We start from the raw sequence: 13521 nt of genomic DNA, 5'->3' as shown, positions 1-13521 counted from the left end.
AGAGGTTTAAGAGATTAAACCTCTAATCACAGACTGTTATACAAAAAGATTTCAAGAAAACAATAAGGGTTTCATGAGGAACACAAGAAATCGCCTACAGGATAGAGAGAAAGGGTTTAATTACATGTGCATCATTATGTATAACCATGATATAACGTGTTTTGATACAAAAAGTTTGTGATTTTGAATGGAGAAGTAGGCCCATATACATGTTTTTTGGTTAGTTATATCTAGTGGTTGATGGTTTGGTTATAGTTGTCAATTTATGATGTAATATGCTGTTTGGATGGTAAAAATGGTGTTTATATACATGTAATAAAGTGAAAATATTGGTAATAGTATTGTATTATGGATGGTAGGATGTAATGGTATTGTATTATGGATGGTAGGAGGTAATGGTAGTGTATTATGGATGGTATGATAGATGAAATGGAAAGTGTATTCAAATAGTGTACCAAAACACCTTATTTCATGTTGATACATATAAATGCACATGTGCATTTCTACTATTGGTAATGTAAAAAGCAGTGTATTACATATGGTAGTGTAAATGAAAGTGCAATTGTCTAATATTTGTAGTGAATTAGGGAATTTGTCAAAGAAATGACAAAAATGCACATGTGCATGTTTGTGTATTATAGATGGAATGATAGATGAAAGAGAAAGTGTATTCAAAGTAGTGTACCAAAACACCTTATTTCATGTTGGTACATATAGATGCACATGTGCATTTCTAATATTGTTGACGTAAAAAGTAGTGTATTACACGTGGTAGTGTAAATGAAAGTGCAATTGTCTAATATTTGTAATGAATTACAGAATTTGTCAAATAAATGATACATATGCACATGTGCATAGATAACTGTTACTCGAAACTTTTTTTTTTGAAACTTTTTTTATTATTGACGAAATATAGCGATTTTCCAAAAAAAAAAATAGTAAAAAAAATTGAGTGTTTTTTAGATTTTTTAGGTATTACTGTTTGTGTTCACACTGGTTCTCGCGGTTCTCGCAATAAAGAGTGGTTCTTAACGGATCCTTCTCCTATATATATATATATATATAGATATTTAGGTAATTAGTAGTATTCTTGCATCATTAGGCTACTAATGATGGTTTAGGGTGTTAATTAGTCTTAACTAGTTCATTAGACTAGTTAACTTTGTATTAGGATAATAAAAATATCGCTAGTTCGTTCGTCGGCTCGAAACCGGACAAAATGTGAAAGAGGTGTCGTAATACCGGAAGGTATGCTTTGGATATCCCATTGATATCCCCAGGTTTATTTAAGGTGTTTAACACTATTAACAAGCCTTATGGTCATTGTAAAAGCTGAATTTTAGTGTTGCGGACATTTATAATTATTACCGTTTATTACGGATCGGACAATTTAATAGTTTTGGCATTTTCCGGAAAGTTAAGCTTTTATTTAAATTCATGTCCCTAATTAGGGTTTTTATTCAAGTTCCAATGATGATATGCCTTCCATATCATTCGTTGATCACGCAGTCAATTTTCCGAATTCGTTGACGCGAACAGTGTTTTCAGTATTTTCGCCAACATATTAGGACATAGTTAATTGTTTTCTTGCGACGCGACGAAAGTAACAATATCAATTGTCAAGTTTCCATATGTCCTAAGGTTGCTAGACTTGTATGACTTAATCATGCACAAACTAAGTCGTAAACGAACGCAATTAATTGTTTAAATAATTGTTAAGTTGTACAGAATTACCATTAACTTTTCCGGTTGACACAAGGATGGCCGCCAATCACCATGTGGCGAAACTTCTCGCATCGCTGATCCTCTTCCGAGCCCTCGTCGAATGCTAAATATGGGTGCTCCGGAAACAGGTTAATGTCGGGGGACCCTGCACCCTGACCACGACCCCTCCCTCCACGTCCATGACCCCGTCCCCCACCGCCTTTTCTGGCGTCTCTACCACCACCACCACCACCCCGAACTCGACCACCGACAATCACGTCCATCTATAAAAAATATAACATATTCGAAATAGTGTTTAAAAAATATAACATTTCTATTATTAATGTTTTTTTCTAAAAATTGTAAATTTTATAAAATTTTCAAATTTAAAAAGCTTACCGAAATTTTTAAAGATTTCAAAAGTTATAAAGTATTTAAATTTATAAAAATTTCAAATTTTAATAAATTTTCAAAATTTAAAAAGTTTTCAAAAATTTATAAGGTTTTCAAAATTTATAAAAATCTCATTTTTCATTAAATTTTCAAATTTAAAAAGTTTTCAAAAATCTATAAAGTTTTCAAATTTTAAATAGTTGTCAAATTTTATAAAGTTTTCAAAAATTAAAAAGTTTTCATAAAAAATAGTTTATTTTTTTTTATTTTGGGCCTATACGTATCGTATAGGCCAAAAACGCACCGTATACCATCAAACTTATGAAGAAAAGAGATGAAGTTTTGAACCGATACGCATCGTATAGAGCCATACGCATCGTTTTGACCTATACGATGCGTACAAGCCAAAAACAAAAAAAAAATTAGGGATTTGTCGTTTCGATGCGTACAGGTGTCGTATATTCACGTATTTCGCCATTACGTGTTATGTTATGAAGAATAAGCTCTATTCGTGTCATTCCGATGAACGTAAACGACGTTCGTTTACGTGTAGTGTCGTATTCTATGGTTACGTGTAATTAAGTTTTGAATTCACTGGTACTCTAACGTGTAGTGTTATATGTAAACGCATCGTACCGTATCATGACTTTCCATATTTTGTCGTTAAATGATGTATACTACCCCTCCCTCCACGTCCACGACCCCGTCCCCCACCGCCTTTCCTGGCGTCTCTACCACCACCACCACCACCACTCTGAACTCGACCACCGGCAATCACGTCCATCTATAAAAAATATAACATATTCGAAATAGTGTTTAAAAAATATAACATTTCTATTATTAATGTTTTTTTTCTAAAAATTGTAAATTTTATAAAATTTTCAAATTTGAAAAGCTTACCAAAATTTTTAAAGATTTCAAAATTTATAAAGTATTCAAAATTTATAAAAATTTCAAATTTTAATAAATTTACAAAATTTAAAAAGTTTTCAAAAATTTATAAAGTTTTCAAAATTTTTAAAAATCTCATTTTTCATTAAATTTTCAAATTTAAAAAGTTTTCAAAAATCTATAAAGTTTTCAAATTTTAAATAGTTTTCAAATTTTATAAAGTTTTCAAAAATTAAAAAGTTTTCATAAAAAAATAGTTTATTTTTTTTATTTTGGGCCTATACGTATTGTATAGGCCAAAAACGCACCATATACGATCAAACTGATGGAGAAAAGAGATGAAGTTTTGAACCGATACGCATCGTATAGGGCCATACGCATCGTTTTGACCTATACGATGCGTACAAGCCAAAAACAAAAAAAAATTAAAATTAGGGATTTGTCGTTTTGATGTGCATAGGTGTCGTATATTCATGTATTTCTCCATTACGTGTCATGTTATGAAGAATAAGCTATATTTGTGTCATTCCGATGAACGTAAACGACGTTCGTTTACGTGTAGTGTCGTATTCTATGGTTACGTGTAATTAAGTTTTGAAATCACTTGTACTCTAACGTGTAGTGTTATATGTAAACGCATCGTACCGTATCATGACTTTCCATATTTTGTCGTGATGTATACTATCATTATTTGTCGTATTATGGCGTATATTGTCCGTATTAAGGTGCGTCGGTGATGTTCGGTATTGTGATGCTAGTGTCTGTAAATGTCGTATTAGGGTGTAGACTATTTGTAAGCGTAGTGTTATTGTCACACCCTGACTTTTGCGGAAGCGTGGTTATTGGTGTGACTTTCTTAATACCATAGGATTCAATCATAACAATGCTATATGATAAAACCATAAGATGTTCATCCATAAAATTTAGTTTGAAAACAACTTAACATAATTGTCTGAAACGTTGACACCAAATTTAAGTTACAAACCATAATATGTTTTAATGAGTTCACGAAGACTCGACAACATGACTTAAACCAACCCGAGCTTAGGACCATGTATCTTATCCAGGAGTAAGATACATCTCCTAAACCCCAGCGGCTCGGATGACATCTTTTATTTGTAACGCAGCTTGAAAACATGCAACAGCTACCAGATCCACTTAGTTCCCTGAAATACATGTAATTTGAAAAACATCAATAAAAGTTGAGCGAGTTCATGTGTGTGTGTATGAGTAAACCTTTAAAGTATGTCTGTAAGAATGTATGTCCATTGTATGTATCAATAAGGAAAAACAAATCACCAATGGGTTGCAAAGCCAATGGTATGTGTGAAATGGTGCATGAAGACTCAAACCTAGCAAACTTGTCTCCGGGAAGAAGACATAGTCACCACATGGGCCACCCTGGTCCGCATGGGTGTGGGCTCGCTACACCCAAATAAATTTATCACTCATGTCCCTTGGTCCTACAATGAGGATTAATGGCCTTAAGTGTTATACCCACCTTTCACATGATCTAGCAGTAAACCCTCCTTAAGCTAATCATACCATGTATAAAACGTTTGTAATAATTGTAACATGTATTTCACCTCCGAAGTATAAAACTGAAAATAGTTAAAAGAAAAAGGGGGACATGAACTCACAGTATTGCGTCTTCAGAATCGTAACCCAAATCTCCTCAGCTAACACGACTCCCTACAATGTACTAAGGTCTGTTAGACGAACGGGCCGCGCCTTGCCTTTGTATTTGCGTTTTTTAGTTACATTTCTTATGTTCCCAATATTATTCCAAGTTATAATCACTTGTTAAAATAAATTATTTTAACTTTAAATTATATTTAGTTTTGGAATAATTGTTTAAACAATATTTTTGTATTTATTTTCGTATTTCCTTCCCAAGGATGGAGGTATCTTATACATGTATCTTCGTATTCTAGTATTTGTAATTCAAAATAATATATTTCCGGAACAATATATTTTCAAGTCTCACTTTAGAAAATATATATATGTAAACCCATTTGTCTAAAAGTAATGTATTTCAAGAAAATATATTTTTTCCCAAAAACCATATATCTTCTAATTATTTTAGGAAAATATATTTTAACTTCCAAAAATAATATATTTTCTCGTTGTCAAAAATGTGATACAACTTTGTAATATTTACAAAAATCATCTTTTCACATCTTGCATCCAAAATAATATTCGCCAAAAATATATATTTGTAACGGCATTTTCCGGAATATTTGTAAGTTACGTTTTTTGTTCGATTTCACAATATTAAGCGTGTAACTTATACATTTATTCCTTGTGATTTTTGGTAATACTTTGGATTGGAATTTCTCTTGGCACTTTGTTAAGTTACATTATTTTACCCTAAAATAATATAACTATTTCACAAAGTATACAAATATTAACACAAGTGTCTTAATATATATATATATATTCCAAATATATATTTACCCATTTTTATTTATAAAACCAACCTCCAATATTTGTATATTTGTTACAAAAATTATGGCAAACTTTATATTGAAAACCATAGTTAAAAATACACTAGTAAATATTTGTTAGAAAATATTTCTTTAAGTGTTTATATTTTTAGAAAATTCTGCCATAGTTTCCCCTAAAGGTTTCCATGCTATTGAAGCATATCATTTTCTTTTCAAAATTCATCACGAACAACCAACAATTAATCCCTAAACAACTTACACTTACCAAGTGCAAAAACTATTCAATTTACATAATAACATGAACTTGATCTTTCATAGAAACTTGTAGTAACTTAGTGGTGTATTTAGTAGGTCTAGTTATCCTTTAAAGTGTGTTCATTTCCTTAAAAATCTCATTCTCAAAGAATTTAGGTGTTTACAACTTGTAAACATATTTTACAAAAAATGTTTCTTTGTGAGATCTTCTTGTTTCATAAGTGTTTATACACTTGTTTTACCACTAAAAATAGTATATATTTAAGTAAAAACCAAGGTCTTCTAAGAATCACATTTTAAACTTGGTTCTTTTGGAAAACCATACATAAATCTTAGATTCATAAGATTACTAGCTTACTTTGTTTATTATTTTTCAAGAAATCATCTTTTTATTCAAATTCATGCTTATGTATGAGGGTGATCTTGTTGTGTTAACACATAATCATCCTCTAACTTGCTAGATCATGTGTTTAATCACAATCTAGCAAGCTCCTTATGATGATCAACATCATAATCTCAAGTAAACAACAACAAGTATCATACATGTACTTAAACAACAGTATTTCATCAAAATTTCATCATATATAAGCTTTATGTTCATGATTCATGTTCATGTCTTTTAGTGTTCTTGTGGTTTACAACATAATACATCTTTTAACCAACTAAAATAGAAGTAAACAAGGGTTATGAGAGTCTTACAACTAGCACAAAGGCTAGGGAAGAACACTTGATGAAGAAGGTGACAAAGATGGTGGATAAAAGCAATCGGGAGAGGTCCTTCAAGATTCAAGAGCACCGAGCTTCCTTAAACACCTTCTAACACCTTGAGATGAGCTTGGAATAGTTGGATGATGGATGAGAAATGGTGGTGGTGGTGGCACTATGCTCGGCCGAGAGGATCGGGAGAGTGTTGAGGTGATGAAGATGAAGATGCTCTAATCCTACTTATAATCCCCAAATCCTTTGTCCAATGGTTCATGTGTTGGATAAGTACATAACATATCTTCTTACTAGATATTTAGAGATCATACATGATCTTACTAAGATTTAAGAGATCAAGGTGGTGGGGGCCACCTTGAACCGTAAATGAGAGAGGGGGGGGGTCTTGTGTAAGTTTAGATGATAAGTTATGTTAATTAGTTGGAGGTTAAGTGTAAAGTCTAGTGTTTATGTGTATGATGCATTATATAGTGTGTTAGGGTGTTCGGGAACCATAACTAGCCAAGAAATAATAAAACAATGCTTCTAGTAATATTTTGGTGTTCCGGGTAAAGTCCGGTTGCTCGGTTAGATACCGGTTCGTTAAAGCGTTAAGTTATTCTGTTTAGTGTTCCTTAAGTACTCTTTTGTGACACTTTTAATTCCCCACACTTAGGAAAGCATACAGGACCATTTCACCATATTTTTGCACATTACTAGCTTGTTAAAAAGCTGAATTTTGCTGAAATATGCAGAATTCTGCACTTTATGTGGGTTTTAGGCACTTTCAGGCACTTAAACTATCACCTAGTGTAGCAGTTTTGTGGTCCTTACTTCCCTACACACTATGCTAGTGTAGAACATGGTTTCTGGCTCATACTGGGTCTCAAGACACTGTCTATCTAGGTACTGAACCCCATCAGCATATTCCTGTCTTAGCCGTTAACTGTGCTAACTGTGCTTTGTGCATCGTTTATGTCACTAAGTGTCTATTTGTAGTAATGATGTGACAGTATGGTATGTGATGCACATGTAAGTACGATGCAGAAATCAAAAAGCAGTGTCATTAATTGTAACTCAGCACAGTCATTAAGCACTAATCAAGATTAATTAATTGTACGAATAGCTGTAGTTTTTGACAGTTGTCACAGTTATCGTGTATTTTGTCATGTTATCTCATATTATGTCTCTACTTGGCATATTTTTTCTGTATTTTTGGTGTATATTGTACGTACGGGTCGTGTCGATGATGGGGCTATATGTCTTGATCTGTCAGCTCCTGCACCAATCTAAACTCATTAGGAGTAAGTCTCCTGGCATACACGTAACCCTCCAGATGTTCAGTAGGGTCGCTGTTATGCTTCTTGGTAAAAATTTTACGCAGATAATCTATCCGCCAAGCTATTTTGGTCGAGACGACCTATATCACACCCCAACCTATGGCGGAATCATCGGGGCGCGGCACTAGGCGAACCAGATTGCTCAAGAGAATCCATAACAACTACTTAGTGAAAATATTTTTAACACGTTTAATATCCCATACCATCAAACAAATAATCCACAAATAGTCATAACAGATATCAAAATCTCTCAAACAAATAGATCCGACAACCTAGATTTTTATTCGGTAAGTTTCTAGACTTCCTATCCATTTGCAGCATATGACAATCATCAACCTGTCACATATGTTAAAATAAAGTCAATACAATAATGTAAAGGTGAGTACACAAGTTTGCATAGATATATTATAAAAAGCGTTTACGCATAACCAACATGTAACACGTAACGGGTGAATCAAGTAACTATCAACAATGATACATCCTAACCACATGACTGCGAGTAGATTAAGCGCGATACACGTTCACCGAAGCGAACACGTGAAGTAAAGTATGTGATCCTTAGTAACCCCTGAACAAACAGGTGCTGAGTCCAAACTATAGTACTATCGTTGCTAAAGGCGATCGGGTAAGTAATCACTGTGTAAGCATAGCAACAAGCATTCAACTAATCATGTATAGCATGCGGGAGCGGTTAGCGTTTATAGAAGTGTTAAGCATCGTGTGTTGTGTTTTTGATAGAGAATGTATGTAACACCCAAAAGTGCGTTAAGCGAAAAAGGGTTCGAGTATACTCACAGTGCGAGTCTAACAAGTAAACACGGTCTGAAAATGGATTGAAGGGAGCGCCGGATCAGCCTGCGTACGGGAATAGAAGCGTAAGTCCTCCAAAGTGCTGAAACGGTCGTAAATCGAAGTGTCGGTGGGAAACAGAGGCTTCGTACAAAGGTGGTGGTCTTCGTACCCGTGTTGCTTCCGTTTTCCAAAATCGAGTGTGCTTTGCGTCTGTATTCGGAAAATCGCGTGTTCATCCCTCCAACCTTAAGCTACTAATTAAACTTAGTCACAGATGAGAATCGGACTGTGATGCGCGAAGTTAGTGCCTTCGTACGAAGTTAGTGCCTTCGTACGAAGGAAGTGCCTTCGTACTAAGCCATGTGTGCCTTCGTACGAAGGCAGTGCCTTCATACGAAGCCGGGCTTCGCACAAAACAGTCCAGCTCGCATTCGTGGCTGTTCTTGGTGTTCGGAGCGGTGTTTTCACCTGAATCGGATGTATTTTCGAGTCCTATTCAAGGCGGTTTCACCACTGCTTCGTCCCACTATCCAGTGAACAAAATACATGTCATTTTAGTTACGTTTTAGTGTGAAAATCAAGTTTTGAAGGGTTTTTAAAGAGTTTTTACCTAGATCTAGCACTTGGTGAGTGCGAGATCTGTAGATCTCTAACTTGGGAAGCCGAAGCTAGGACCAATACACCCGGTTAAGTATAGATCTGTGATAAAATAAGAAGATTTGATGGAAAAGATGAAGGTTTTCGTAAAAACAGAGAAGTTAAGGTGAAAAAGATGAAGTTTAGTTGAAAACAAAAGATTTTGGATGAAATCGAAGTGAATCTTGTGGAAAATCGTAGTGGAAAACCATTGTGTAATTATGTAAAATTGATAAATCTTACTTGAAAACAATCGGACAACAATTTGGCAGCGTTTCGTTATGAATGGCAGCAAGTGAATGAAATGGAGAAGGGGCTAGGCATTTATAGAGGAGAGCTGGCCCTTCTGTTCGAACCGGTTGCCTTCGTACGAAGCTGCCTGGCTTCGTTCTAAGGTGTCAGTTTGGTGGGGAAAACCTTCGTTTCGCGTGTAGGATGCTCATTTAATATGTTGTGTTGCGTTAGTTAGCACTAGTATGTTAAGTATTTTAGCGAGATAGTAAGTATGGCATTGTGACAACTCGGAATTCTCAGTCTCTCTATGCACGTATTATTTCTATTCATGTTTTGTTGTACGTAGTGAACTGGTGATTGTTATGGGAACCATTGAACATGTTATTGTATATTTGTTAATGTATATTTTAAGTTATCGAAGGTTGTTAGACGTCAAGTGTTTGTGACACATGATGATAGCTGCACACTTGAACTAAGTGCCGAACCCACTCCTATGTTTACTTGCTCTCGGCCCAAACCCCACTCGAAGGCAAACCAAGCCCAACCCAGCCCCTTAAGTTCACGGGTATGCATATTGATAGGCATCAGTTATTCCCCAAGAAATTGAAACCCTAGTGTTCTCTCCTTCTCGCCATGGCGTCGACGGCAACACTTTGGCTCGAAGCCCTTCTTTCCCCTCGAAGCTAGCACATTAGCCTCACAACCCTAAGTCTCTCAGTTAGTGTAACCACTCTTGGTCCGATTCCTTTTTGATTGCTTCTAAGTTATATATAACATGTTGTTGTGTTGCAATGATGAACATGAATTCGTTTGAAGGATGCTAAGTAATTAGGATTGCATGATAGAATAGGATTCGGCTTACTTGTGATGATTAAACTGATAATGTAAATCTGAAACTACCCATAATGCTAATTGACGATTCAAGATTGTATGTGCACAAGGATGTTAGTTGGATCTTAACATGTATAAAATCTGTTGATGTTCATATGAAAATATAGAAAAACTATGAGTGCATGTTGGTAATAACAAGTAATGTCGATCTAATAATTAATGTTCATGATTGGGTATTAGGGCGTGACTAAATGACCTGATCAAATGATTATGATTTTGATCGGATTCAATGTTCATGGTTAAGTGTCAATCGGTCAACTGGTTACTCAAGTTTAGAGATCTATCACATTATTTGATCAATGGTTTGAAAATGATTGTTGTATGTTAATGGAAATAAATGTTTGATTCGAATGGAAAGTGAAACTGTTGATGAATGGTGTTTGCGAGAAATCAGGGAGTAAAGGATAGAAACTTGTAACTGAATTACCCATGATTTATGGCATTAACTAGACATCACTCACACACCTTCATTCATGGTGATTGCACAATTTAACCCGGATCGCACAAGGAGGTCCGGATCGCACAAGGAGGTCTGGATCCCACAAGGTGGTGTTGGATCGCACATGTCAGTGGGCCGGGTGAGATTAGTGGGCCGCCCAGTATATTGGGTCGCACAATTGAAACCGGATCGCACACCTGAGACCTAGTCGCACAATAGAAGTCCAGCCGCACACTTCACTGGGCTGGATTACGTTCATGGGCCACATGATTATTTTAGAGTCACATATTGTATTGGGCCGTGCACTAAGTCTGGGCCAAGGTAACTTGTGAACCGCACAAACAGAACTAATCGCACACTCATATGAATGATGAACTATCTGCTAAATGTAAACGTGAACTGTGCATGTATGATGTGAACTTGTATGTGAACCGAGTACTTGCTATGTGATGACTATGAACTAATAGGTGCAAGATTAACTGTTACGACTAGTATTATGCTATGTGTATTGCTGGTATGCTACTAATGTAATGTGTGCAATGAGTATGTGATCTATGTGTTTACGAAACTGACTGTCTTTGGTAACCACGGTAGGGATTGGTTGACCTACTGGGAACGGGTAACATAACATACCGACCAATCTAAGGTGAGTTCACTTCTCTTGAGCATGCATCCCGGTGGGTGGGACAATCAAATGGGTATTCCTGAGAGGAATAAGTCTTTTGGGTAAAAACTGGGATGTTGTATAATACACTCATTTCCTATCACCTTAAGTCCCATCTTCTACCGAATAGTTACATGAGAGGTAACGGGGTATTAGTTGATAGCGCTATTAGGCTTGGCAACCTCAAACCGTACCTGAGAGGACGGGCGTGAACTAATGACCTTAATCATGACCAATGCTTTGATAGGGGGCATTGGGGACGAGCAAAACAATCTGAAGCCATCTTGTACGGTGTCGAGTTATTATCAACATTGTTTTCGGATTTGTTATTAAACTGGATTAAGCACTTGGCAACCAAACGTTTTTACAATAACCTTGAACTCCCCAGCGTTATGCTGATACACTTGTTTGCATGCTCGCAGGTTATAGATATGTGTGGATGTGGAACTTGCTGTCATGGGTCGAGACACATGGAAACACGAGACAAGTCTAATAACTTTCATACACTTGGTTTATGAAACACATAACTAATGATTTATGCTTCCGCTGAAAACATTGAGTTATATTTTATGTAATGTAACACTTTATCTTAATGAATGAAAGTTTTTAATTTGTATGAGTTCAATGTGATTGGTGGCTAGATCCTGGTACGTCACACACTCTGCGGAGGTTCCTGCTTGGGGTATTTTTGGGGGTATGACAGTTTGGTATCAGAGCCACTGGTTATAGTGAACTTGGTTTTAAAAATCTTTTTATAAAACCAGACTCTAACCGAACAGTTCTGAACACGTGAATACGACCATGACACTCAGCTCTAGATTGCAAGGTTCGTCTTTTAATCTGTTGTATACATTACATGACTAGCATACACTTGTTTACGATGTAGCATATGGACACACACTCGTCACTATAGCATAATTACATGAATTGCTTACTTACAGTATGATGCGTTGTTAGTATGCCGTAGTCCTTAGATTCCTGTGATCTTGTCATTTTGATAACCTACGTTTGACTTTTGAGTTTAAGGAACCATTTGACAGGAGTTAGGAGGAACTGAGATGAGCATGCAAATCACAATATTATTGTGGGTGCACACATAATAATAATGTGGGGTGCATGTGAGTCCCAGTGAGACTTAACAAGTGAAAAAGGGGTTCTATTCCATTATCCGACCTAGTGTGAAACACAACGATCCATAGGAGTCATAGTGATGAATGCCTCCTACTCGAGCGTGATCTTTTCATTTCCTTCTAAATCCTTACGAAACTCGATGCTATCGAGTGCTACCAACACACTCGTCTGAACGTCTAGCGAACTGTATAAGAACGTTAGATGTTAATGCGAAATATGTTTGAGCTAGTTATCGAAGCGTTGAATGCTTGGTCTGTGCCTTCCTCACTTTCTTCGTTTACTTGAGTTCCACGAAGTGATGTCTCAGATTCGGAAGTATGATCACCTCTGTATTTCTCTAACGACTTACCATGCGTTATTCAACCGACTCGCAAAGACCGATGGATAAGAAGATGAACATGATGCATTACCGACCCTAATATTATGAAGACCCTGATTCCTTACCACGAACACCAGTAGAATGACTCCAATCGAATCCCTAACCCTAGTCAGCAGCCTTTGGGAACAAACTTTTACGAATCAATCGGGGCTTAAGCGCCGACAATCGACCGGAGTATGGGATGCGTAATTTCTAGCGCCATGGGCAGTACCCTAGGATGTGTCAAGAAATGTAGGAAGGTGGATTCTTTTGGTGAAAGATCGTAGAGATCTGTTTAAAAAGCAAGAACATTAGGGACAATGGCCACGGTGACAACAAGGTACTCGCAATCATAACCTTCAGTTTGGACATGAAGGTGACTTTGACTAGGATTGGCCGTTGCTAAATCAAGACGTCAACAACCAAGGGAACAATGTTAGTGTTGGGAATCCTCGTAGTGATAACAACAACACTGGAAGGGGGTGCTCGTGGAAAAGCATTTAGGATTGGCGTGGGCGACGCCAAGTATAATAGCAACACGGTGGTCTGTACGTTCTTGGTAACTAATCGCTTCATCTTTGTTCTGTTCAACACTGATACCTCTTGAAGCCAGACACGTCGTAGAAGTGGCCGATGGTAAGCCAATT

General features: G+C 36.3%; 1 protein-coding gene across 1 annotated transcript; it reads right to left on the bottom strand.

Moving 5' to 3' along the window:
• Positions 1-1736: 1736 nt before the first annotated feature.
• On the bottom strand, positions 1737-2881 carry LOC118487552 (hapless 2-like). The gene is made up of 4 exons (XM_035984494.1): positions 2779-2881; positions 2547-2659; positions 2409-2483; positions 1737-1988 (listed from the first exon to the last, which is right to left on the bottom strand). The coding sequence occupies exons 1-4, from the start codon at positions 2879-2881 to the stop codon at positions 1737-1739; spliced, it is 543 nt and encodes a 180-aa protein (XP_035840387.1).
• Positions 2882-13521: the final 10640 nt, after the last annotated feature.

Source organism: Helianthus annuus, chromosome 15, assembly GCF_002127325.2.
Source record: "Helianthus annuus cultivar XRQ/B chromosome 15, HanXRQr2.0-SUNRISE, whole genome shotgun sequence".
NCBI lineage: Eukaryota > Viridiplantae > Streptophyta > Magnoliopsida > Asterales > Asteraceae > Helianthus > Helianthus annuus.
Note: the sequence above shows the minus strand (reverse complement) of the source record. Positions and strands in the feature narration are given on the sequence as shown.

Excerpts from the sequence above, each read along its gene's own strand:
- LOC118487552 (XM_035984494.1), bottom strand. The coding sequence starts at position 2,881 with ATGGACGTGATTGCCGGTGGTCGAGTTCAGAGTGGTGGTGGTGGTGGT. Across the intron at positions 2,484-2,546 it reads TACGTGAATATACGACACCT|GTCAAAACGATGCGTATGGC; the intron begins GTACGCATCGAA and ends CGCATCGTATAG. Across the intron at positions 1,989-2,408 it reads TTTTCTTCATAAGTTTGATG|ATGGACGTGATTGTCGGTGG; the intron begins GTATACGGTGCG and ends TATTTTTTATAG.